Source organism: Dermacentor variabilis, chromosome 8, assembly GCF_050947875.1.
Source record: "Dermacentor variabilis isolate Ectoservices chromosome 8, ASM5094787v1, whole genome shotgun sequence".
In the NCBI taxonomy this organism is placed as follows: Eukaryota; Metazoa; Arthropoda; class Arachnida; order Ixodida; family Ixodidae; genus Dermacentor; species Dermacentor variabilis.
Window position 1 is genome coordinate 7,784,824 of NC_134575.1, and position 23,665 is coordinate 7,808,488.

The window sequence follows — 23,665 nt, forward strand, 5'->3', positions numbered from 1 at the left end:
AAGTTAATAATTCACACCACAAATTGTGTAAAGCATCTCATATTAAGAGAGTTGCAGACGATTACAAGTTACCCTCCTCCATAGCAATGCATTTTCTCCTCAACTCGTTTCCTGAGTGATCGGGGCTAAGCTCCGCCTTCACTGGCTCTGCGTCATGATGGCACGTCATGTCATCTACTTCCGGTTCTCTAGGAATAAGTGCACGAAGCCTCTCCAATCTCTCCGCCAGCTGCTTGGCAGTTGACCCCACATGAGATCTATTGAAGCAGTGTGTGTTGCGAGCATTCTGTCGTAGCACTGAACATGTCTGGTACTTCGGTAACCACAGGCGAGCTGGGCATTTTGACGGAATGGTGGAAGCATAAACTCAAACTGATGAAGCAACTTTAGCATAGACGTATGTGAGTGGCCTGATAGGTCTACACAGTCCAGCCACCTGGTGGCGCAGAGCTTAACCAGCCAAACAAAGAGCTAATATTACTCTGACCAAGTGTAAAACATTTTAAACATTTACAAAAACAACGTGTTATCGATTGCGATCCTGCGAAATGTTTACACCAGCAGCAAAGAAGAATACACTTCGTCACTGCTACTGTGTTTGGTTGAGAACTGTGCCATCAGGTGACTGCACCATGCAGACCATTTCATGTTTGCGCTTTTGCTCATCCTGTGAAATGGCATGGTCAAACGGCCAGGCCCTGACCCCATACATTTGCGTTTACCCGAATACCGGACTCGTGAAACGCCATTGTGGTAGTAAGCCTCCGGTGTAAAGTGATGGCCACAAACGTGCAAATCCTGGTGCCGATCGGATAGCAACAGTCCGATGCGTGGGAGCTACTTCGCTCATCTGCTGCCTTGCAGAGGGACACGATGTCGCAGCTTGACATATTGCCAGTCGCTACGTTTGCAGCCCACAACACAGCAAAGGTGAATCATGGGGCTCACGAAAAGACTGAGACCAACTCTGACCGCGGAGCTCTCATCAAAATGAAGCATATTGTAACACATGCAGACAACACTTGTGTGCCGGAAGTGCTTAAGTGTGCTGAGAAATTGTTCTTGTGCATTCTCTTTCTGTTACTTTCTTTCTATAGAAACAAATTAACTCGCATTCCAACTATTACGAACAACATTTGTTCCCCATAAAGTTGGAAAAATTATCGATGATGTGCCCTGGGCAGCCAATCGGATAGCTCGCCCTACTGACGTCAATTGGGTGAATGACATCAATTGGGTAGGGGCGGCTTAAAATTCCGCCGAGCAGTGTGCTGCGGTCGGCAGTGATGTACATTTTTAAAACCTTATAATAAATTACACGCTTTGTGTGGTGCACTTAGACACGTCAATTAATGATCAGAAGCACCTACTCTAACGACTCAGTACATTTGTAGAAAATCATCAAAATCGTTTCAGGGTCCCTTTAAATGTCATGATTTCACGGTCATTTTTTTTGTCTTCTATATATTAAATTTTCTTAATGGGTGATAACCAGATCTGTGCCTGTGTCATGGTTGCTGAACTGAACTACAGCAGCATATTTGATGCTCATTGCAGACAAAAAAGCTTGTCTTCTTTTTTTTTTACATAAAATTTCTGAACAAGAATGTTTCTAATGATCGTAAGGATATTGTATCATGGAAATAATGTGAAACATGTCAACAAAGGAGTCATAACTTTGTTTGTGAAAATACTTTTTTACCTGGCATCCACAGCCCTTAAAGTGAATGTACCATTTTAGAAACAGCTAGGGATGTGCGAGACCTACATGCTCCAAAACGCGCTTGTACCATGAGGTGTGCATTCATTGATAAGCTGTCATGTAACACATGGTACAAACATCAATCCTAGAATTACAGTAATTGTAGAACAGTAGCACACACATAATGCCATATATGTGGGATAAATTTTCCCTTCATGTCTATAATTTTTTTTACTGTATAAGTAGTTTCTTGGGAAATAACTGCTAACATTGTGAACTAGTGCTTTAATCTTAGTGTTGTCACTGTACCTGATTGAAATTTTCTGCATAATGCGTTCCAGTACTGATTTCTACTGAAAATTTGTAAGTGTAGATGGAATGAAGTTCCTCCTGGTAAGTAATTTGTAGCCAGTTTTGGTTATATTCATTTGTTGCTGCCTGCTCATGTGAGATGAGCAGCACTTCACCTATGGTGAACTGTCATGACGTGTACAGCAGGGATACCACAGGTGGCCTCCCAGCTGGAACGTCCTTTGTCATTGATGCACTCAGCACATTTTAGGGCACAGTTGCTGCTAAAAAATTCATCCAAGTGCTTTGTAGGATAGTTGCTGCTATAGTTGCTAGATAGTTGCTACCCTTATGTTGCTACAGTCATGTGCTAATGAAATGTTAGGATAAGCCAAGAATGACATCCTCTCTGGTGTTACGAGCATGCTGTGAGAAGATGCGAGACCTTTATTTTGAGCATGCGGTCCATAGCTTACCAGCCCGTGTTGCTCTCACCTGAAAGGTGCGTGAAGTCAAGCCACGCTCCCTGAAGGAACTGCCCGAGGGGCGCCGTGTCTGTGCCTACTGGAGCCAGCAGTATCGTTGCCTCTACCCTGGTCTGGTCGCCAAAGGTGGGCCGTGTGTCCTTTTCTCAAGGATTGATTTGTTTGTTTGCTGCACTTCGATATTTGCATAGTGTGTGCTCGCATGTTGATAGCCAGGGGTTGCCTACAAAGCATGTATTGGGCAAGCAAGGCTTAGAACTGAGTCATAAATTAGAGTTGTATGTACAGGACATTGAAGCAGTTTAATCATACATTGTAAGCAGTGCACAAGCAGATAAGGACAACTAAGGAAGAACACACAGAACAAGCAATGTCTACCAACTGAAAGTCTCGTTTCCTAGCGCTCGTCCTGTCTGCTCCTTTCTGTGTCCCTGTCACTTCGCGCTACAATCCAAGATCATGTTACTGTACCAACTTGCCCAACTTTCTATTCTTTTGCGTAACTGAAAGTCTATTGAGTAGGGGCATGCGAATAGCAGTTTTTGAGGGGGAATCAAATATGAATCTAATAGTTCCATAAGCAAATCAAATGCAAATCAAATAGTGCCAGAAGTGAATTGAATTGAATATAGAATATCATTTGAATAGTTTGCAAATAATGTACATCCTTCTTACTATTAACGTCAAACAATCTTCAAACCTGGTATTCAAAACAGTATAAAGTTTCTGTCAATACTCATACTGCACATTATAAAGCATGCTTCATCTAAAGCACAAAGGGAGCATTATTTATTTATTTACTTATTGATTTATTTATTCATACTGTTGATCCCATCAGGGATCATAACAGGAAGGGCATACATAGTTATCTTGCAGTGTAACAATAATAATTAGCGCAATACTAAGATTAGACATATTAGACATGCAGTTAGCAGAGGCAGACAATGTAGTAGGCAGAAAAGTAACATGATATACTGTAATAATGTCACGAAAAATAAAACAACAGGTAATCAACAGAAACAACTAAGCAGATTGTTGGCAAACTTGTGGTTCTTATGAGAACACGCAGTAATGCATTATCGTATTGTTACGGCACAACCAAGAGTGGCGCCAGTCAGAAGACGATTTGACGTGTGTAGGTGGAATCGGTCTTGAGAGCCACCTTGTTTATGCATCGTTGTCTCTCTTGTAAATATTGTGAATACATTGTTATATGTGACTTCTGCAGCATAACAAATTTGTGAGAGGTGTGAGATACCCATGAGAAACAACAATGTAGCTCCACAGTGGTCGTCACCTTGAACTGGACAGCGATGCATGAACGAGATGGCTGTCAAGACCGATTCCACCTACACATGTCAAATCGTCTTCTTCTGACTGGCGCCACTCTTCGTTGCGCCGTAACAATATGAAGTGCATTATGATAACCTTGGTAACCAAGAATATGTCTATGTATACCATCATGACAAGACACGTGTAGTTTTTATCGATGGCAGGTAAAAAAAAAAAAAAAGAAAGTGCACTTTTCATTTAGTTCAATTTGCCACAGCAGATGATGTCACTATTCTACAAAGTATGTTGGAAAGAAACGTTTTCTGATTTAATCAGATGAGAGGACACAGGTGCTGCATTTATAAATAGGACCAAGCAATACCCTGTGCCTAATGCCATGTCTAACTTTTTATTGCAAGTGCCGGAAACACCTAGCTGATTGAGCAACACAGCATGCTCTAGTACGTTATGTCCATTGTCGACGGGAATAAAGCTATTATATTTTTGCTTCAATTACATGTTTGATCACGCACATTATTGGGGATCAAGTTGCTTTCCTGCACTTCATCCCTCAGCTGGCGCATGCTGCTTAGCTCGATCTCCGAGAACCACTGCTTCAGTAGCAACGTGGCGGACATGGCTAGCGCGCTGGAGCTTATTTCCCATGCAAACGGTGCTTCCCCTTCTGGGCATCAAGTCACTGCATGAGCACGTGTTACTGGCACGTGCCCCGATTAGCCTCCAAGTGGCAGCGCCCGGAAACTCTCTCCAGCCGAGCTCTCTTCTGCTGAGCGCTTAATCGCTGCGGCAGATGCTCGCAGACCCGCAGCGAGTCAGTTACAAGGGACCTCTGCTCCCGCAGTTTCTGTCTCACGCTTGGCGGACCGCTACCCAGTTAGCCCTAGCGCAGCAGGCACGCATACTCGATCGGTCTTGTGGCCTGTAAGCACATGTGCTAGTGTATATTAGCACATTTTCTTGAATAAACTTCAGTTGACAGACAGCGCTTGTTCTGTGTGTGCTTCCTTATTGTTGTCCTTGTCTATATATGTGCTGCTTACAGTGGATCATCTCCAACTTGTCCGCTTTACTGTCCTCCTGCAGTTTAATTATACTTAGGTAATCATAACAGCTACTCAAGTTAAATGTAGACAGTCATGCTGAAAATATTCGCAAAGGAAAAATATTGTTGTAAACTTAAATGTTGCGACACTATGAATATGTGCCAGCATTAGAATCACTGCCCTGTCACAGTCATTTACAGCTGTTTGCCATAGTGCTATAATGGAAGCCTACTCGGTTGCCTGTCTTATATGGCTTTGAATCCATTGCATGCTGTGCATGGTAACTGTCTCTGTTGCATTATGATTTGTCTGTTTCACTTCTACTTATAGTCACTGTTCTTGACTGTAAGCAGAGACATTTAGCAAACAAATGGCCTCCTAAAGAACTTCAGTTTGGCCTAGTTGGTGTTTACTGCATATCATATTCACCGCCTGTGTCGTTTTTGTGTTCTCTTCCGCTGTCCCCGTCTGTATTTGCGGTCATGATATGCGGCCTCCTAAAGGAGCGCTGCTGGCCTGACTGCACCTGCTCGGCCACTTTCTGTCTTGAACGAGCGTATCAGGAACATCAGAGAGCCACTTTTGTTTGGAAAAGTAGGGTAGTTCAATAACTTAAGGGTAGTGTACTTCTTAGCAAGACATTTCACATGTTGTGTTGCATGGCAACCATGAATGTTGAGATAGGTTCACAAGAGCAGGTGCTTGGTCTTGTTGGGACTGCATTGCTAAAGCTAAGAGTGTGAAAAACACAGACAAAGGGACAGGGCTTGTCAAAGGGCTTGATGAGCGCAATATGGTAGAACACCTGAAGAAGTGTGGTTTATGTCTGTGAGAGTAACTTTGTGAACGAAGAAAGAAGTTATGCCGAAGGCTGGCGAATTGTCCAGAGCCTGTAGACGGTGAACTAGGGTAGTTGCTTGAGCTAGTTGGTAATTCATGATCAAAAATAATGTACAGCGCGAAGGACAAGGACTGTGAAGACGACATACACAGCGCTGTGTGTGTCGTCTTCGCTGTCCTTGTCCTTTGCGCTGTACATTATTTTTGATCCTGTAGACAGGTTACAGCTACGGTCAGTTCCGCAAGCACGTGGGTACCTCTTAGCACAACCTCTTTGGCGTGGAAGAGTCTACGCAGGAGGTCTCATCCACATGGAGTTATTTATGTACATGTTCAGCGGTGAAAGATTTATTTTTTTTATCTTTCACAACTCCACTGAGGCAAAATCATTTTGAAAAAATTCATGCAGGAGATTTCTGAAATGATGTTTGTTCATACCCAAGGTGTTTTGCAACTTAGAAACTATTACAGTGCCTTTTTAGCTTGTTTTGCAATGCCCTGAGGCAGCTATATAACTGGGATCATTTGCACAGGTTGCTGTAGCCAATGTTGGTGTAAATTGGTATCTTTAATCATATGTAACTGGTATTTATGTGCTCTACGGTGACTGATTTGTAAGAAATCATAGTCTTTTAACATTTGCCTCCCAATTTCTTTTTGTTTCACAGCCACCAGTCCAAACCCTTCCCCAAGCAATTCGCTTGTCTATGTGGAATTTGATGACGGTGATTCTGGAAAGATTCCCTTAGAAGACGTTAGGTTGCTGCCACAGGACTTTCACCCTATTGGTGAGGCATTCTCTTCTGTGTGTGCGTATATGTATCCATACACAGCTAAAGTAGACACATGTATGAGACAAGTTATTGATGTTTTAACTTGGGGGCCCAACTTCATCATCGATGATGTATTGCATCAGTTATTGGGCATCTGTTTCTATCACTTGTCTCAAAAATGGTTAGCAAACCGTAGGAACAACAATCGGTTGAGGTAATTAGCTTCCATTAATTTGACCCACTTCTGAAGCCCTGAAAGGTGCCCATGTTTCTCTGTGGTGAAAAATGCATTATTTCAAACAGCTTACATAACAAACGTAAAATAGTTAAAACTATAATGGATTTTCATAGGTTTCATTACAAGTGTTATTGGACGCACCAAAAGCCATGACTTAGTCAAGCCACCAATGATCACAGGTTGTTCCCGAAAGTGTGGTTTCACATTACCATGCAACTGTGTTGGCTTGTAAGGCCAAGCTGGCATGCCAAAGTTGAGCAAATTTTGTTCATTGGCAGTCATTGGTATCTCTGCCCTTTCAGCTGGAGACCCACATCCATCTCTTGTCTTGAGCAAAAAGCGCAGCCGCAATACAGAGAATGGACAGGAGGCCAGCGCATCGGATCAGCAGCATTCACGGAGAGTGCGAAAGAGAAAGAAATCCAAGACCAAGAGTAAGTGGTGGCGTGTATCCAGATGTGCAGTTTACAAATTCTTCGTGTTGGTGGTACCGCACCACTCAAGTAAATGCTCTAAGAACTGCTTTCACAGCTCCCTGAAACCCAAACAGCACGGTGGCCCTATGTGTGATGGCATGCATAGGTTTTTCTTGAGTGTTAAATCATAACTAATGTAAATCTTGCACAGAAAACAAAAATTTGAAGGACACTTAAGTTTTGCCTTTAAGAGTTGAACGCGATAGTATTCAAATACCCCTGACTGCTTTTCATGCTTCCCGGCAACTGCAGCTTATGTAACCGTAATGTTTACTGGGAAATGCTGGTGGTGAACGCTATGCACGAAGGCAAGCTTTTTGGTAGAAATGCGGCCTCTTGCGTGGGTTGATTTCCTGTTATTGTTTCGCGCTTTTCATATTTGACTCTGAGAAGAGCCAACATAAAAGATATGCGCTGTCGGTGTTTCTTTTTTCCATTACATTTGTTTGTGGACTGCTGTTCTCAAAATTCCAATGAATAACTTGGTAAAGAATGAAAGACAAGGTATGAGCAACTTTGGTGGTAGAAGAGTAGTTGGGTATGTGAGGTTTGGAATTTTGTTCGAAATTCTTTTTGCCAAACCGACGTCCGATGCCAGACGCGAGGCGTCAACGCCAGATTTTCTGCGACACTGGGCCCTTAACATTATCACATTAAAAACAGTGCAAGACACAGGATACAACAAAGGAGACTGTGTTTTGTGCTGTTACTCGTTTTTTATGCAACATGTACCAACCGCACCAAGTTCCCACTTTGACAATTGAAATGTTCACTTGAGTAAGTTGGCCTTTTATGCGCACAACACAGTAATATGAAAAAAAAAAAAATTCACATTTTTCTACATCGTTTGTTATACCAAAGTTCAACTGTTCATGAACTTCAGAGATAAGTTATGGCAACAGTTGTTGGCAGGCACAAGTCAGTGGAAGAAAATGTGGTAGTGCTTCTATGCTGTCGTGTAAAGTGGAGAAGCCACCAAGTCACATTGCCTACAGCACTGTCTAAAGTTTCATGATGTCTAAAGTGCAGCAGTCATGGTGACAGTCATCGTAACGCAGTCATTGCATTTTTCATGTAGAAACACAAGGAGCAGCTTCAAGCGATGAGTCTGACTCTGACAATGGCGAAGTTTTTGATGTGGCTGACGGAGAAAGTGCATCAAAGAAACGCCGGCGAGAGCACAAGCATCACCGGCATCACAAGCACCATCGCTGTCATCACCGGCACAAACACCACAAGCGACACAGGGAACATTCCAACGAAGCTGCTGACAAGACAGGCAGTAACGGCAAAGCGACACGACGTGACAGCGCAGCTACAAATGCTTCCACGTGTTCCTCGGAGCCTTCAACCTCAGGATCTTCCACACACTCATCGCTGCCCAGTGGCTCGGGAAGCAGATCAGGATTGAAAGTTCGGATCCGGACTTCATCTACAGAAATGCAGCAGGCAGATGCAGAGAGCAGTGATGACGCCTCGGAAGATAGCAGTTCATCGGATGAGGCTGAGAGTGTGGTGAGTCTAAGGTTTTCTTGTGCCTTCAGCTTGCAGCAATTAAAATGCGGACCATTTATGGAGCTAGATAACTAAAGAAGTTTGCTGTGTTTTCCTTGGATCTTAAAACTGCTGATTCAATTAGGGATATTGTTTAGCTCATAATTTTATTATTTGTAGCCAGAGCAGTACCAATATAGAGCAACTGCTGCAGCAGCAATCGACTAAGATGAGATATCCAAAGAATTCCATGTTATTGAACTTTTATTTTGATGATGCAGCGATATGCAACCATTTTAGATCGCATTATATTTTCCTGCAGGACAAATTTTTACCGCATGTTTTCATTGCCTTATGTGTGTACATGAATAAAAGCATTTCTTGTTTGCATAGCTGCTCATATATTAACTCTTTCCGTACCGCACCCATTGGCCATCGTTAGCCAGCTAACGATGGTTTGCAACGCCGGTTTTGAGACTTTCTGCACTGGCCACGGAGACACTGCGCTATCGGTCATGAAGGAGGAGAACTATTCCGTTGTTTTCTAAGCAGTTCACTATTTTCCCCCAGGCGGTGATTTTTGAATGCACTCCGAAGTTTTCAAGATCATCAAAGTAGCAAGCAAAAATGGCCGCCCACTATCGATGGTTTGAAACGCCGCTTATGAGACCTTCCGCACCGCTCATGGACACTCTGCGCCATGGGACGTGAAGGAGGAAAACTATATTTTTATTTTATAAGCAGTTTGCTTTTTTCCCACAAGGCGGTAATCTTTTAACGCACTCCGAAGTTTCGTGACCATCAAAGTAGAAAGCAAAAATGGCCGCCTCAGGGAGCGGTGCACGCGCTTCGAAAAATCGCAGGTCTCGTGATTCAGCTGTGTTTGCGGCTGATTTTATCGGTGGATCGAGCAGCAGCGATTTTGAGGATGCTGCCTTTTCATCTGACTTTGACTGTGAGAGTGACGACAACGCAAGCCAGCCCGGAATATCGGCGGCTGCAGCCTGGCATGCCAAACTGTGGTGCTTGCACTTAAATTTTTCTAGTGGAAAACCTGTTCAATGAAAAATTTGTTTTTTTGGGATATAGTGACTATTAGACGGCAATACATTTTATATATCTCATAATTTTTGCTACATTTTTCTTAGTAGATACAAGCATGTCATTACAAACTTTGTTCAATTGTATCCCACAATCTTGATCTCGGCAATTTATATCTCTATTATGACATATATCTCGTTAATAAAGCTTTTATGCATGAAAAGTCCACTCATTCTGCTTTTTGTTTATGTATTTTATAAAGTATTGAGTGCAGTAGTTGCTTCAGAAGAAAATATCTGGCATAACCTGCAAAACACCTATTTTCCCCATGGCACGGAAAGAGTTAAGTATTAGTTTTGTTTGATATTTCGTTCAATTACAGGTTAATTCAATTTCTGATCAGTAAAACAAAATTTTGAAGTTTTAAAGTGTTTGAAGTAGTGCAGGTTGACTGTACACAGCTGCTGGACGGTTCGTGTTAATTGTGGATGTGACGCTGCGAAGTGCACTGAATGCGTAGCAGCTCTCTTGTCATATTTCATGCCGGATCTCCTTAAAGAATCGTCAGGGACGGCTCTGAGCATGAACAGCTTAGAGTCAGCCTTCCACCCAGTGGCCCACTACCTGCCTTTTCCACCAAAGCAATGTATGAAGACATGTGTACATGTATCAAAGAAAGCTTATAAGGCTCACTCATGGCTATAAACATAATGTGCATTGCAGAGCTGTGCTTACAGCCTTGGATGACTGTGTACTGCATTGCCATGAACCAGTGCACTCCGGTGGCTCTAATGCTTTCCAGTTGAAGGCTGGTTCGATCTCTTGGCACCAGCAAGGAGAAACAAACAAGAACTGATAAAAAAAAGAAGGCCGGGGGGGGGGGGGGGGGGCACAAGGAGGCTTACCAAAAGGATTGGTTGCTGGGCAAGTTGGTGCAGTTTACTGCACATTCTCTTTAATGGCACGAAGGAGGCAACACACAGAGACCAGGATATGCACAAGGCCTTTGCGTGTGTCTCGTTCTCTGTGAATCGTCTGCTTTGTGCCATTAAAGAGAATGTACAGTTAACAGGAGGTTGCGCCACAACCTATGCAAATGTTGGTGGATGGTGATGGCGTCATCCATGCTGGTGTACAGCCTTTTGCAAGGGCCACAAGATCTTTGGATAAAATGAATCGGCCATAAAATTTGTTGTAAATTTGAAGTGTCGTGCAGCAGTCATGCAACACAGCTGAACTTAAAAGACAGTAAGGAAATGCACTGTGTGCTTTCTGGTTGAAGCCATGCGAAATTATAGGGAAATCTACATACAGCTGAACCTTGTCATAATGTAGTTTCATCCAGTATGCTTCAACGAGTTTCAACAAGGCACATAAATCCTACAGTGGTTGAATGACCTATGGCACCAGGCTCCCAACAAATCAGTTCTGTGGAAGCCCTCAAGGTGGAGGAAAGTTTATGAAAGGGAAAATTTGTCATCCATCCAACTCTGGCACGAAGCCACAAATTTGGATTCGCAGTGGAATTTGCTAGCCTCCTGGTTTGCTGAAATGGCAGAGCGATGGCCCCGGAAAGGCATCGGTCCCAGGTTTGATCCCTGGACCAGCACAAAGTTTGCTTACACATTGAAGCTTTCTTTCCAAGAAACATGTATGGGGTTCCTTTGTAGCTTCATGCTACAGTTGGCTGGTTGACAAGTTTTTCCCATCCTATATCTTTCTTCACCTTGTGAACTTCCACAGAACTCATTTGCTATATTCAGTGTTCCTTATTTGCAATCTGCTAGCCTTCTGGTTAGCTCAGATGGTAGAGTGACCACCCCAGAAAAGCGTTGGTCCCAGGTTCAATTCAATATTTCCCTCTAGTAATGTTAATATGAAAGTATATATGATTGGTTTACTTCTAGAACTTTCTTGAAAGCAGAATTTTTAAATGAACTTAAATAAATGCTGTAGCATTCCTGTGAATGTACTGTTTATTTTCTTTGCGATTTTTTCCAGGCTTCTAAAAAAGGTCCCGCCAAGCGAAAAAGGCGCCTCCCCTCGGTGGAGAAAAGCAAAATCGCGGGTGAGTGAACCACATTGCTCAGCCACAAGGGGTTAAAAACAAGCCACTTCTATCTTTTCATCAAACTGGAGATGAAAAGTATCAATGAGAAAATTGTAGAGCAATATGAAAAACTTCTGAAACAGCTGTTGCTCATAACGCGCTGCATAAAATTGGTTTTTCTGAGCGTGAAAGAAGCCCGCAGAAATGTCACAAAATTGCTGCATGACTGGCCGCTCGAGGCACTTTGCATGCATTTGTGGGCATCTTTCACGCTCGGAAAAACACTTTTATGTAGCACGTATTGAGCAAAAAAAAGCTGTATCAGGAGTTTTTTATGTCACTTTACAATTTTCTCAATGACACTTTTCATCTAATTATAATATTTGAGAAGTTGATCAATTAATTAAGGCTAATTACCTAATTAGGTGGAATGAAAGAAATAATCTGAGTATTTCCAAGCGACAGCAAACAACATTACCTTTGTTCTGTCCAGCTACTTGGCATTTGCATGTTTTTAAAGTTTGGCTGAAGTTACATGGGACAGCCTGTATATTTGCATACTGAAGAGGCAAAATGAGGTTTCCACCCTTAAAACATGAAGCAAATTGGTTGAAAATGGTTTAGAAATTTTTTGATCAAATGAAGTTTGAAAATAAGCGATAAAATAAAAAGCTAAATAAGGTCACTTTTGGTCGAAATGAAATAAAGCACCTCAAGGAGTTAATAGCTGCTTACTAAAGGCTACTCTGCTCCAACTGTGTATCGTGCATCCATCATAGAAAAATTACTTTATGTGTAACTTGAATGTTTCCAGTAGCAACAGTAAAAGTAATCTGTGATGAAATGCATAATGAGACATAAATTTAATATTCTAGCAGCTATCGCAAGATGCACAACTAAGTGGTCATAAAAGTACATGTGCCCTATATTAAGAGGTGAAATCTCAATCAGGGTGATTTTTGTTTAAAGTGAAGAAATATTTTTGAAGTTACTACTTGTTGCTTGGTTCACAAGTACAAAAATGACAGGTTCAGCTTTGTGAACAAGTTCTTTTCTTTTATACCTCTGGCTTTTCTCTGTAGCTTGTGTTCCTATTATGCCAATGTTTTATGACTGTGCTGCTGAAGTGTGCTGTTAAGCAGGGACTTTAAATTTTATCTACATTATCCTTAAGAGATGAGGCAGGAAATGTATATGCTTAAAGTGACATATATGTGGGTTTTCCATAAAATAAGGTTCCCAAGGAGCTACAGTTACGAGGAACGCTATTACGCGGGATCCGGCAACAGTGACGTGTAACTTGGTTCCCCCTCTCCCAGTCCCCACCCCAACTAGCTGTCTGCGACGCTCAGACTTGGCTTGGCTGCCGTTAGAGATGGAGCTCCCACTTGTTTCTCCTGCCAGATGCGAATTACGCTCTGTGATTATATTTTTGTGTGCAAAAAACACTGCACTGGTGGACATTCATTCTTAGCTGTGTGAAGTCTACAGGGAAACGTGTATGAGCGTACAACACGTGTGCAAATGGTACAGAGAATTCAAAGATGGGAGTAGAGACATCCATGACGAACAGCTTTCTGGATGGCCATTGGTTTCAGAGAAAACGATTGCAAAAGTGGAAGAAACAATGCTGGAAGGTCGAAGGGTGACGGTTTGGGAGCTCTGCGAGGTGATCCCTGATGTCACCAAGACCTGCATTGACAAAATTTTGACAGACCATTTAGGCTATGCCCAGGTTTGTGCAAGGTGGGTCCTGAGAATGCTTACAGAAGATCGCAAACGGCAGCATGTTGAAGCAGCCTGCATACTTCTTCAGGCCTACGAAACAGATGGCAAGGAATTCGTAGACTCTATTGTCACTGGGGACAAGACCTGTGTCCACTACAGGATACCGGAAACAAAGAAGCAATCCCGTCAGTGATAACATCCAGTAGCTGAAGCTGCGGAAGTTCAAACAAACACTGTCTGCCGGCAAAGTGATGGCGAGTGTCTTTGGGGACAGGAAAGGATTATTGTGTGAGTTCATGCCTGCCAGTATTACAATCAATGCGGACCGCTACGTTAAGACGTTGCAGAACCTTCGCCACGCGATTCAAAACAAGAGGAAAGGCATGCTCATGAAGGGAGTGCGTTTCCATCAGGACAACACTCATCCGCACATCGCCCGTGTAACATACTATCTCATCAACAAATTTGGACGGTATACTGTCACACACTCGCCCTACAGCCCAGACATAGCCCCAAGTGACTACCATCTCTTCCCTGAATTGTGGAAACACCTGGGTGGGATGCATTCCTGAACTGGAGAGGAGCTGAAAGACCTTCACAGCGCAGTGGGAGAATTCGACGATTCAGACATAAAGAAGATGGTACACCGCATGCAAAAATGTGTTGATCTTTCCAAAATGAAGCTGAAGTTGAAGCTTTCCAAAAATGTATTATTCAATGCCAATAAACATGTTTTGTATTGTAAAAATGCACTGGGAACCTTATTTTACGGACAACCCTCGTATTTATGGTGGCGAAGAGATACTTACCGAAGCTGGGTGCAGAGATATTGCAAGAAAGCATTCCTTCTTTCAACATTCTGTTTTCCTTTCCTGTCCTATTACTCTTTCTTGCACCACTGCCTGTGCCTGTGCACAGATACGGTTGGAAGTCGTTGGGCTTCTCTGTTTGTTTATACTGCACTGTGCACAATATGCTTGCACCTCCTGTAACATAAGCCTGTATGAGGTTGATTCGTGCTACCAAATGATGGCTTGAAGCACATTCGCTTCCTTCTTTTGACCACAATATGGCCATCTCTCTGCAGCATTCCTGCCGATGCGGCAGCTGTGGCGATGGTCGGGCAAGAGCTTCCGCCGGCCTGGGCTGAAAGGCAAGGCTAAGAAGGAGTTTTACAAGGCCATCTGCAGGGGCAGGGAATCCATTCGGGTGGGTGCTCTTCCTTGCCTGCCAAAGATTCTATGCCACAGCACCTTAGTAACCAATGTGCACACACCACAGCTAGCTGTTGTGCTCTGTCGTTTTGGTTTTTAACTTGTTAGAGAAAAGATAAGAAAATCGAAGGGCTTGGTTTTTGTTACTTACAACCATACAAAGCAAACAGACAATGAAGCCATAGAAAGAGGAAATGAACTTATCTTTAATTGAAATGTAAAATCAGTAAACAAAAGAAAAATTAAAGTAGATGAAAGGACAACTTATCCCAAGTGTGAGCTGAATGCACATCTTCTGCATTATGTGTGTGCTACTTTACCATTATGCTACCACAGTGGCTGTCCTCCCTTTGACTTTCTTGAGCACTGACGTGGGTGTGTGCAAGATTAGCTCGGGAGTGTTAGCCAGTGCCACTCACGGCCATGGTGGCGAGGCATCACAGAGCATGTGAACTTAAGAGCAGGCAACTGACAAATTTAAGATAACAGTTAATTTCTTCCATGCTTTCTCTGGCTTCATTGTCCGTTTACTTAATATGGTTACTGCCAACAACATATTCAGGCATTTGGGAAGGAGTGCTACAGTTATCATAGAGAGAATGTAGTGTTTGTGAATGTCAAGCTTTGTTCTTTAGGCTTGACTTACAGGCCCTAAGGGGAGCATTGAGTAAGGGGTGCACCATTGAACAAATTACAACAGAAAACTGATACATGAGAGCTAAAAATTTTGTAGGATAATATTCGCAGTGAAAGGAAATCGGTGGTCACTGTGACACAGGTTGGTGACTGTGCGGTATTCCTGTCGACGGGACGGCCCAACCTGCCATACATTGGCCGCATCGAGACCATGTGGGAAGGCTGGAGTGGAAACATGGCGGTCCGCGTCAGGTGGTTCTACCACCCAGAGGAGACCAAGGGACTCGCAAAGCTCAGGCACTCTAAGGTAAGCTGCCAAGTCTACCGGTTTGTTTGTTTACTCGCCATGCTTGTGCCAATGAAATGTGGGCTTTTCCCTCCTGTAATTCACTACCTAAATTCTATGACTGCTGCATCACTATGGATCAGGTTGGCCTTCGCAGAGCACTAAAGAAAGGCACCTTACTGCTTGCTCTGTCCCGAGAGACAGTGTGCTTTATGTTCAAGTCATTGGGTGTGTTCAAATTCTTGCCAGCATTGAAGTCAGTCTATTTTGACTGCTGAGGAGACATTTTCAGGGCCAACTAGTGGAATGCATTTGGAAGAGAGTCTCTGTAACTTGGTGCCACATTGTGTCAACACAAAAAAATACCAAGGCTGCTTGGAAGAAAAATGGAGCTGAAAATGCAGTTGTGCAGGAACGTGGGCGTGAAACTTCAGTTTCACACCCACTTGAGGCCAGTGCATTGTGATGTATGCGTGTAGCGTACAATTTCAGGATGCAGTGACTCCTGCACATTTTAAGTTCTAGTGTTTGAGTGTCAGAGCCAGTGGCTGTTCAACACCACTGCTCTACGCATTGGAGCTGGAAGACATTTGCCGCTAGAAGGATGCTCACCAAAAGGAAGACACGTTACCAACAGCACGAGCAGCACTTCCTACTGATTTATATAGGTGCAGACTCACAAATAAATAGAGATATGACACATGTGCGGAGAAATCACAACTCTCAAGGAGACCAGTGGTAAAAAACATTTTCTTGATCAATATAATGGGCCATCCAGCGGGCTGAGGATGCTGCCAGGACCCACAAACTCCTGGCCGTCACCTACGCAGGGCCTTTGGCCCTCCCCGCCAACTCGCAGGGCACACAGTAAAGTTATTTCCTCCTCCTCTTCATAGATCAATATAACAGGAGTGATGTATCACTTATAGAGCTAGAGATTTTTCTTATATTATTATGCTTCCGTTAACTCTCATGCAATCTGATTTTCTTGCTTCTGCTGAATATTTTTATCTCAACAAAAAGCGGTTCAAACAACACAGATATGTCATTCAGCAAATACCAAATGAGCCAAGTAGTTATTATGTTGCAATGGGGGCTCCAAAACAGGAACAGCACAGTGTGGTGATGATTTAACTTCCAAAGGTGATGTCCCAACATGATGTTCATTGGCACATCTCTGGAACATACAGTTAAACATCGATATAATGAATTAAAATCTGCAATTTGCTTCATTATATCAAAATTTCGTTGCATTGAAATTCAATCTTTTATGCAAATAAGTACAGTCACTGGTGGATATTTCTTACATGAGAGGGGCCATGATATGTACCGTAAACTCTATATAGTCTACCCATAGACAGAGTATAATAGGACAGGTGCTCTGTTGGTGGTTAGTTGCCTTCTACATCCTGAAAAGTTAGCATTAATTTCATGCACTCAGTTATGCATGTGTCTGATTTGCATCTGCCAAGTGTTAAACAAGTATCCTCAGTGCCAACTCAGTGAAAGCATTTCCAAGGGCGATTGAGACTCATGTGATGCCAGCTGACCTGTTACCTGCAAAGGCGTTGCTGATGCCAGTACATGCGCGTGCGCAGGGTGCCCTGTTCAAGTCTCCACACGCGGACGTGAATGATGTGCAGACCATTTCTCACAAGTGTGAGGTCCTCTCCTGGGAAGAGTACCGGACATCCCGCGGGATGCGCAGCGATGAAGCCACCGCTGATGTCTACTACCTCGCTGGATACTACGACCCCTATGTCAACACCATCTCAATTGAGCCCTCATTGGCACTGTGATGATTTCAGCAGGCTGCAATCTCTACTCGGTCTATCACAGCTGAGCACTTGTCTGAGGAAAGCCCCACGCAGGGCGTGTGCCATTTTTTGGTTTCCCCTGCAATGTTTTGAACTACCAGTGACCTATTAGCAATTGTACAGGAGTAGTGGTTGCAAAATTTCATAATATAATCGAATGTAACCAGTATGGTGCCAGTACTGAATCTTCAGCTTGAGTGCTCACTTGTTATTAGGACATTTGAAGACCTGTATCACAGTGTACTGGCAACTGTTGATATATTATTTGGCGTTCATTGCCATAGCAAATCACAGACCGTGTAGTTACCTGCTAAAAACACTGCGGCCGCATTTCCTCGCTGCACAGTCATTGTAGTGTCCTTCTTATTTTTCAGTTTGTTTGCACTAGATGTGCTGAATCCCACTAGTTGATTAGGAGAAGCTCTCCTAATAGAGACACACGTTGTGCTGGTCTGCATCTTGAGTTGTCTTTAACCAAACCACTCTGAACCCCCACACATGCAGCGTTGCAGCCAAACATACACACTCTCCTACAGACAAAGCAACAGAAAGCCTCTCCACATGAGCTAGTGGAATTTGTCACAGGGTTTTTGTGGTGAAATTCCTCGACATCATAATCTGCACACCGTTCGGGTGTTTGGCACAGAGTGCCATTAGCTGGCAAACAATCGGTGCCTCGTGTGTGATGTTGCAAAGGTCATTGTCACGTGATGGGCACCTTTGACAAATGAGGGCATATCAGAAGATGTCAGGGGCCAGTGTTGATAGCAGGGCGGGCTGTCTTCCAAAGACGGGGAGAATATAAGGGGTTTGAGAGCTGTCTCTTTTTTTTTTTTTTGCTTTTACATTGTGTTTTGTCGTCATGTCTTGCATCCATTTGCAGATTTTTTTAATTATTATTATTATTTGACACACCTTTTTCCTACTGTGATGGGCTTGAAAAAGATTTACACGAGAGGGGCACGTGCACTACTGTCGCACTGCCTCCATTGGGTTAGGAGTGGATGTCCATGTGAACATCCAGAATGCGAATGTGTACAGCTGTTTGTACTATACTCTCTCGTCTCATGCGTGCACCAACACAACATTGTCCCGTGTATTTTTTCCTCTTTATTTACCTGTTCTTTTTCTTTAACAAGACCTTGTGGCAGCCTCCAAGAAATGGTAACTTGAAATGCTGATACTGCTGAGGTAAAAAGTCCTACAGAATAGGTACCAATGCCTATATTTATCTGACGTGGTATCATGAAGGCATGCAGAAAGAAAGGCAATGCAAGGGCTAGTTCTTGGTGGTTTACTTACACAGCTTGGGCCACTTAAATAAATAATGTCATGTCTGCCTTGTAAACTGCGGCTCAATTGGAGTGGTATCCTCAAACGATCACTTTTGGGGACAGAACCGCTTTCACGATATCTCGCTTGGCTTTGCACCGGATGTGCTGACGTGTGAGCCCAACAGCATTCCTGGCACTGTGTTGAGTGCGCTATCTTCACCTGGTGCCAGGAGCACTGTCGACCATATACTCGTCGATGCATCCAATGCCGAATCACACAATATATTGTGAAAGTGATTTTATCCCTAAAAGTTATCGCACGAGAATACCGTCCATGTCCTTTTCATGAAAGCACGAAACGTGCCAGGCAGATCTCTTCATTATACAGGCAAAGGAGTACCTACTCGGAGTAGGCCCACAATAATAATAACTAATATATATATATATATATATGTATATATATATTTACTTGAAAAATAGCTATTTGAAAGTGATGCATAGTGACTTGATTTCACGCTCCTTGTTTCTGCTGTGCAGCCTTGTGGAGCAGTCGAGCGTTGCATAAGAGGTAATATGCATACACCCCTGTAAGGGGCTTGGCTTCTTAGGGGCTGTCGACTGGGCTTGTTGGTATCCCTTTTGCCACTGCGCACCTGTTATCGCTCATTTCGTCAGGCACGCAGCTGTGTAACCTCTGTAGTGGCATCCTGACACAATGGCACGCCTCACCCCTCCGTCTCTATGCATTTTTCCCACCCTCACCTGTCGGAAGAAGCGCTTGATGGGGAAGTGTCTACACACACACACCACGTCTGTGAAACTCGTTCTCCCACGTCAAAGTTCTTCGCTGTTTGTAAACAAGCCGCATGCCCATTGTTTGCAGTGGCACGCTGCCTGTCGTCTGCTTGCGCTACGGGTGCGAGCGCACATATTTTGTGTATCGTTGTCGTGATCGATAATCATGGCTAAAGTCATCACATCACAGCATACATTTCGTGCATTTCACCCACCTCAGAAAGCTTGCATTTCTTTTGCTTTTTCATTCGCGTTGCACTATATTTTCAAGCTGCCTCGAAATCGGTTCTTGGAAACTGCTGCATTGAGCTATCAGCTGGAGCGAAAAGTGACAAGAGTTTTGGTCCTAATGTATGGTATTGCTTGTCACTGCGAGAGTCTCACGACTTTGCGTTGCTCCAACGCAAGGAGAAAAGGGCACTTGGTAGTGCACACTGATGTTTGTAGCTCCATACGTATGCTGGGCGGCTGGCCACAGGTAGAGAGACGCTTTTTTCAAGTATTTGCCCAAGGTTTACACGATGGCAATGATTAATGCATTACGGTTTCTTGCACAAGTCACTTTTGCACAACAATGACTGCTGTTGTCAGGTGAAAAACTGAATACGAGAAGTAGCCATCAGCTTTGATTGCACATTGAACAAACTACCGTGGCAGCAGCTGATGACTGAAGCATGTTGCTTGTCACGCGTTCTTGCACGAGGCTGGATCTCTATGGTAGAGAGTACGTTTCTGTGGTGCTGAAACTGAAATATTTCATCGTGAAGCAGGCAGGGGAGAGTTGCTGGTTCATTGGAAGTGAACACTTGTTGGCTGGCTCAATCCTAGAACAACTTTAGCAACTTGTCATCTTTGTGGTATTTTGGGCAGCATGTATAGCTAGTGTTCACTCAAGTTTGCACTGTGTGAAGAAAAAGATGTTGTTTAACTCACACAAACAACACTGAAAAGCAACACATGAAATAAACAGTGTTATCCACTCATATAAAACATAGGAGTTATGGACTTTAGGTATGGTTTTGTGATATATTGAAAAAAAAAGAAAAGAAGTTTGCCAGTCATTGCACAAAATGTTTTTTGTGTGCTGTTCACAGGATAAGTGTGCTCAAAGCCGAACTGGCTTTGGATAATCAGGGTTTCACAGTGCTTCATATCTCAGTAGGATATGTTGTCATAGGGTTGAGTCAGCATCACATGCTTGTGCCATGAAAGTGTTAGCCATTGTTGTGGCAACTGCAGGATTGACGGGTGCATAAACGCCCAGGTGTCGGTTATCCCGCAATTACGACTTGAGCGTAACATGAACATTTGTGGCACACTGATCACACAATTTACAACCCAGCCAGCCTTTGATCACAAGTGGTGGGTCCGAGACCTGGGCTTAAAATTTACGGCAGCTAGTCTGAGAGACACCGGTGCTGAAAGACGTTTTATTGTTTGTTGTAAAGGCCAGGCTGCCCATATGGGTGTTGGTGGTACACAGTTTAATGGAATGAGGAAGACTGCTTACAGAGGAGTGTCACTTTTGCATGCATGATTAGTTATGGCTTGAAAGCATGTTTTACTCTAGGGTCGTTGAAAATGCATACAGGAGTGCAAGTGGTTTGCTTTGCAATGTAAAAAGGCCTACTCTTGAATGAGCTGGCCTCTGCGAGGTAGAATGGTGCAGAATGTGTTGCTTCGTGTTCCCACAAATCTGGCTTGCACTGTGGCCACAAAACATTACTACAAGAGCTGTGAAAACAATATGAGCGCATTGCATTTTGAAAACTAAAGCTGCAGTATGCATTTTTTCCTGCATGATAGTTGCAGTGCTCTTCAAAGCCAGGCTGTGCATCAATGCTATAACCATGACTGAACTGCATTCCATGAGGCTGTTTCATGCCACAATCACATGTATCAGAACTCGGCTGTGATTAAAGCATGGACATTGCATAGCAAGAGCAGGAGGCCGGTGTCATACCAGAAATATATTGCAGGTCTAAACTCCAAAGCATCAGTAGTGCCACAAGGGCTGACTGTGGAACCACTGCTTACACTTTTAACAAACGCTGTACAGTGACGTGTACAATTTTATCAAATGTTTAACAAATTTAAGAGTAGATTTTGCACTAAATGTTGCTTTGCTCAATTAAATTTTGCAACAAACTTTCATTATTGGTCCAATATTGTTTAATAAATACTTGGCATTTTTGCTTGCCTAGCATCTCTGTACTTTTGGTTGCCTGCAGGCAATGAAAGCAGACCATGCCTCTGTAGCAAGCGTCTCTCCGATGACAAGGCGTCCACGTGATGGTTCCTTGCTCTTCAGTGATGAACCAGGCAAACATATGATGCCAAGTGTTTCACTGCACAGAGCAAATCAAACTGTCTTTTTTGCAACAGCTGAGTAAATGTAAAGCAGCATTTAAGTGCAAAATTTCCTAATTAGGAACCCAGGTCACTGTACAATATTCTGCATTTTTATTTACAATTTTTTGATCATACATTTTATTCACAATTGATATTCTTAACCCATTCGCACTCAAGCTGCACACAAGAATGTAAGAAAAAGCTTGAGCACAGCATTTATGAAATGCATTGCCAAATGCAGGAGGCAATGGGGTGCTGGTAATGTGTTTTTGTAAATGCAGGAACAAGCCCCCAGCTTTTTGCATAAAGCACATCAGCAGGGCTGTTATCAAACTTCTACTACAAGCTCGTTAGAAGTCTGTCCAGCATAGTGGATTCAACCTCTGTGGCTACAAAGCAATGCAATGTGCATGCAGTACTTGTCAGTCTATAAACCAAGCAGGTGCAAAGTTACAGCCAGCCTGGAGAGAATCTTCTGGAAGCAGTCTTCCTCCGTAAACATGCGGGTCCACAAGTGCTTGTCAGCTTTAGCTGAAGTGTTGAGACGGTGCAAGAGTTTGGTGGCAGAGTTTTGACTGCAGCACGTTTGCAGCTCCGGAGAGAGTGCTTTATTTTTGTAGGTGCGATGGTTGCATGGCCCGGGAAGGGGTCTTCGGTTTTTGTACATAGAGGCAAGTTTGTCATCTGCTATCATTTCTGCAGTTGCGTTGCTTCACATGTGTCCCTTGCCCTGTCTGCTAGCAGGAATGAAAACTGACTGTGATTTCACTTGTTGAAAAAAGTGGGAGTTGTTGAACGTCGGTGGCTAGGTTTTTCCTCTCGTCTCTTGGCAACTTCTTTCAGGAGCAACCAACTTGGCCGATAAGAGAGCTTCTAAATGGAAGTTAGGAAAAATGTGCGCTACAAAGTCTGTTGTAAGTTTGTTGTGCCATACGTATGCTCTGGGTACTGTTTGGGTGGAAAGAAGTGCTGCATAGCGTTCCTTGTTGTTCTAAGTTTTCATTTGTGCTTCACCGGCCAAGAATGGCTGAGTTGTTGAAGCCGTGAGTTCTCCTTGTGCAGTTTAAACGCGTGTGCTTGTCGTTTTTGTGTGCATTGGTGCAATGCTCAGTTTGCCGAGTCCTCTTTTGCTATTGGCGGCCTGTTCTGGGGAAGTTTCGGGTTGTCGGTGTCTTTGCTTTGCTTGCAATTTCACAATGATTCTCTCTTGGCTCACTAATGACTATTTGTAACAGTCAGTTGCTTCAAGATCTGTGGCAAATGGCAATTATTTTAACGTTTAATATGCGAGAAAGTTTTTGTTCACGCCTTAGTGGCCTTCTAAAGTTGTGAGGGGAGCTTATAATTTCCTGGCTAGTGACAAGACCTGAATTAAACAGTTAGCTGGAAAAAGCATGCAGCACTCAGTACAGCTCCTAACATACACATTTTTTAAATAGTTTATAAGAGGCCTCGTGACTGCGCTCATTTCATATTTGGTACTTGCAACAGTCATGCAAATAATTAGCGTCCTCAACTTTTTATACTTTTACATGGTGCTAGTATTCACCACAAAGAAAGCCACCGTTTAAAATTTATGCCATGGTAGTATCGATGAGAAGCATTGTGACCTTCCAGTATCTTAGTTTTGCAGTGTAAACACTGCCAAAAATTTTGTCAATGGAGTGACCAAACGTGAACTGAACACGAAAAATCCGGCTACACAGCACCATAGAGCCTTCCTCAGAGCAGTTTGGCAATAAATTTATTGTACATGTTCTGCTATCTGTTCTGCATTGCTCAAAGCGTTTTTTGTTTTGGCTTTTGTTTTTGGTCATCAACTTTGCCCAGATCTCCG

The 23,665-nt window shown here is 43.2% G+C and overlaps 1 protein-coding gene across 3 annotated transcripts in view; it reads left to right on the forward strand.

The window, feature by feature from the left end:
• LOC142589565 (uncharacterized) overlaps window positions 1-23,587 on the forward strand; it is a 197,505-nt gene extending 173,918 nt beyond the window's left edge. For all 3 annotated transcript variants that reach the window (XM_075701029.1, XM_075701031.1, XM_075701030.1), the window contains 8 exons: window positions 2,496-2,604; window positions 6,323-6,442; window positions 6,968-7,099; window positions 8,220-8,656; window positions 11,678-11,744; window positions 14,542-14,663; window positions 15,447-15,611; window positions 17,189-23,587. In XM_075701029.1, coding sequence (XP_075557144.1) covers window positions 2,496-2,604; window positions 6,323-6,442; window positions 6,968-7,099; window positions 8,220-8,656; window positions 11,678-11,744; window positions 14,542-14,663; window positions 15,447-15,611; window positions 17,189-17,389 — 1,353 coding nt within the window. In that variant the 3' untranslated portion in view covers window positions 17,390-23,587. The remainder of the gene's footprint in view (window positions 1-2,495; window positions 2,605-6,322; window positions 6,443-6,967; window positions 7,100-8,219; window positions 8,657-11,677; window positions 11,745-14,541; window positions 14,664-15,446; window positions 15,612-17,188) is intronic.
• Window positions 23,588-23,665: the final 78 nt, after the last annotated feature.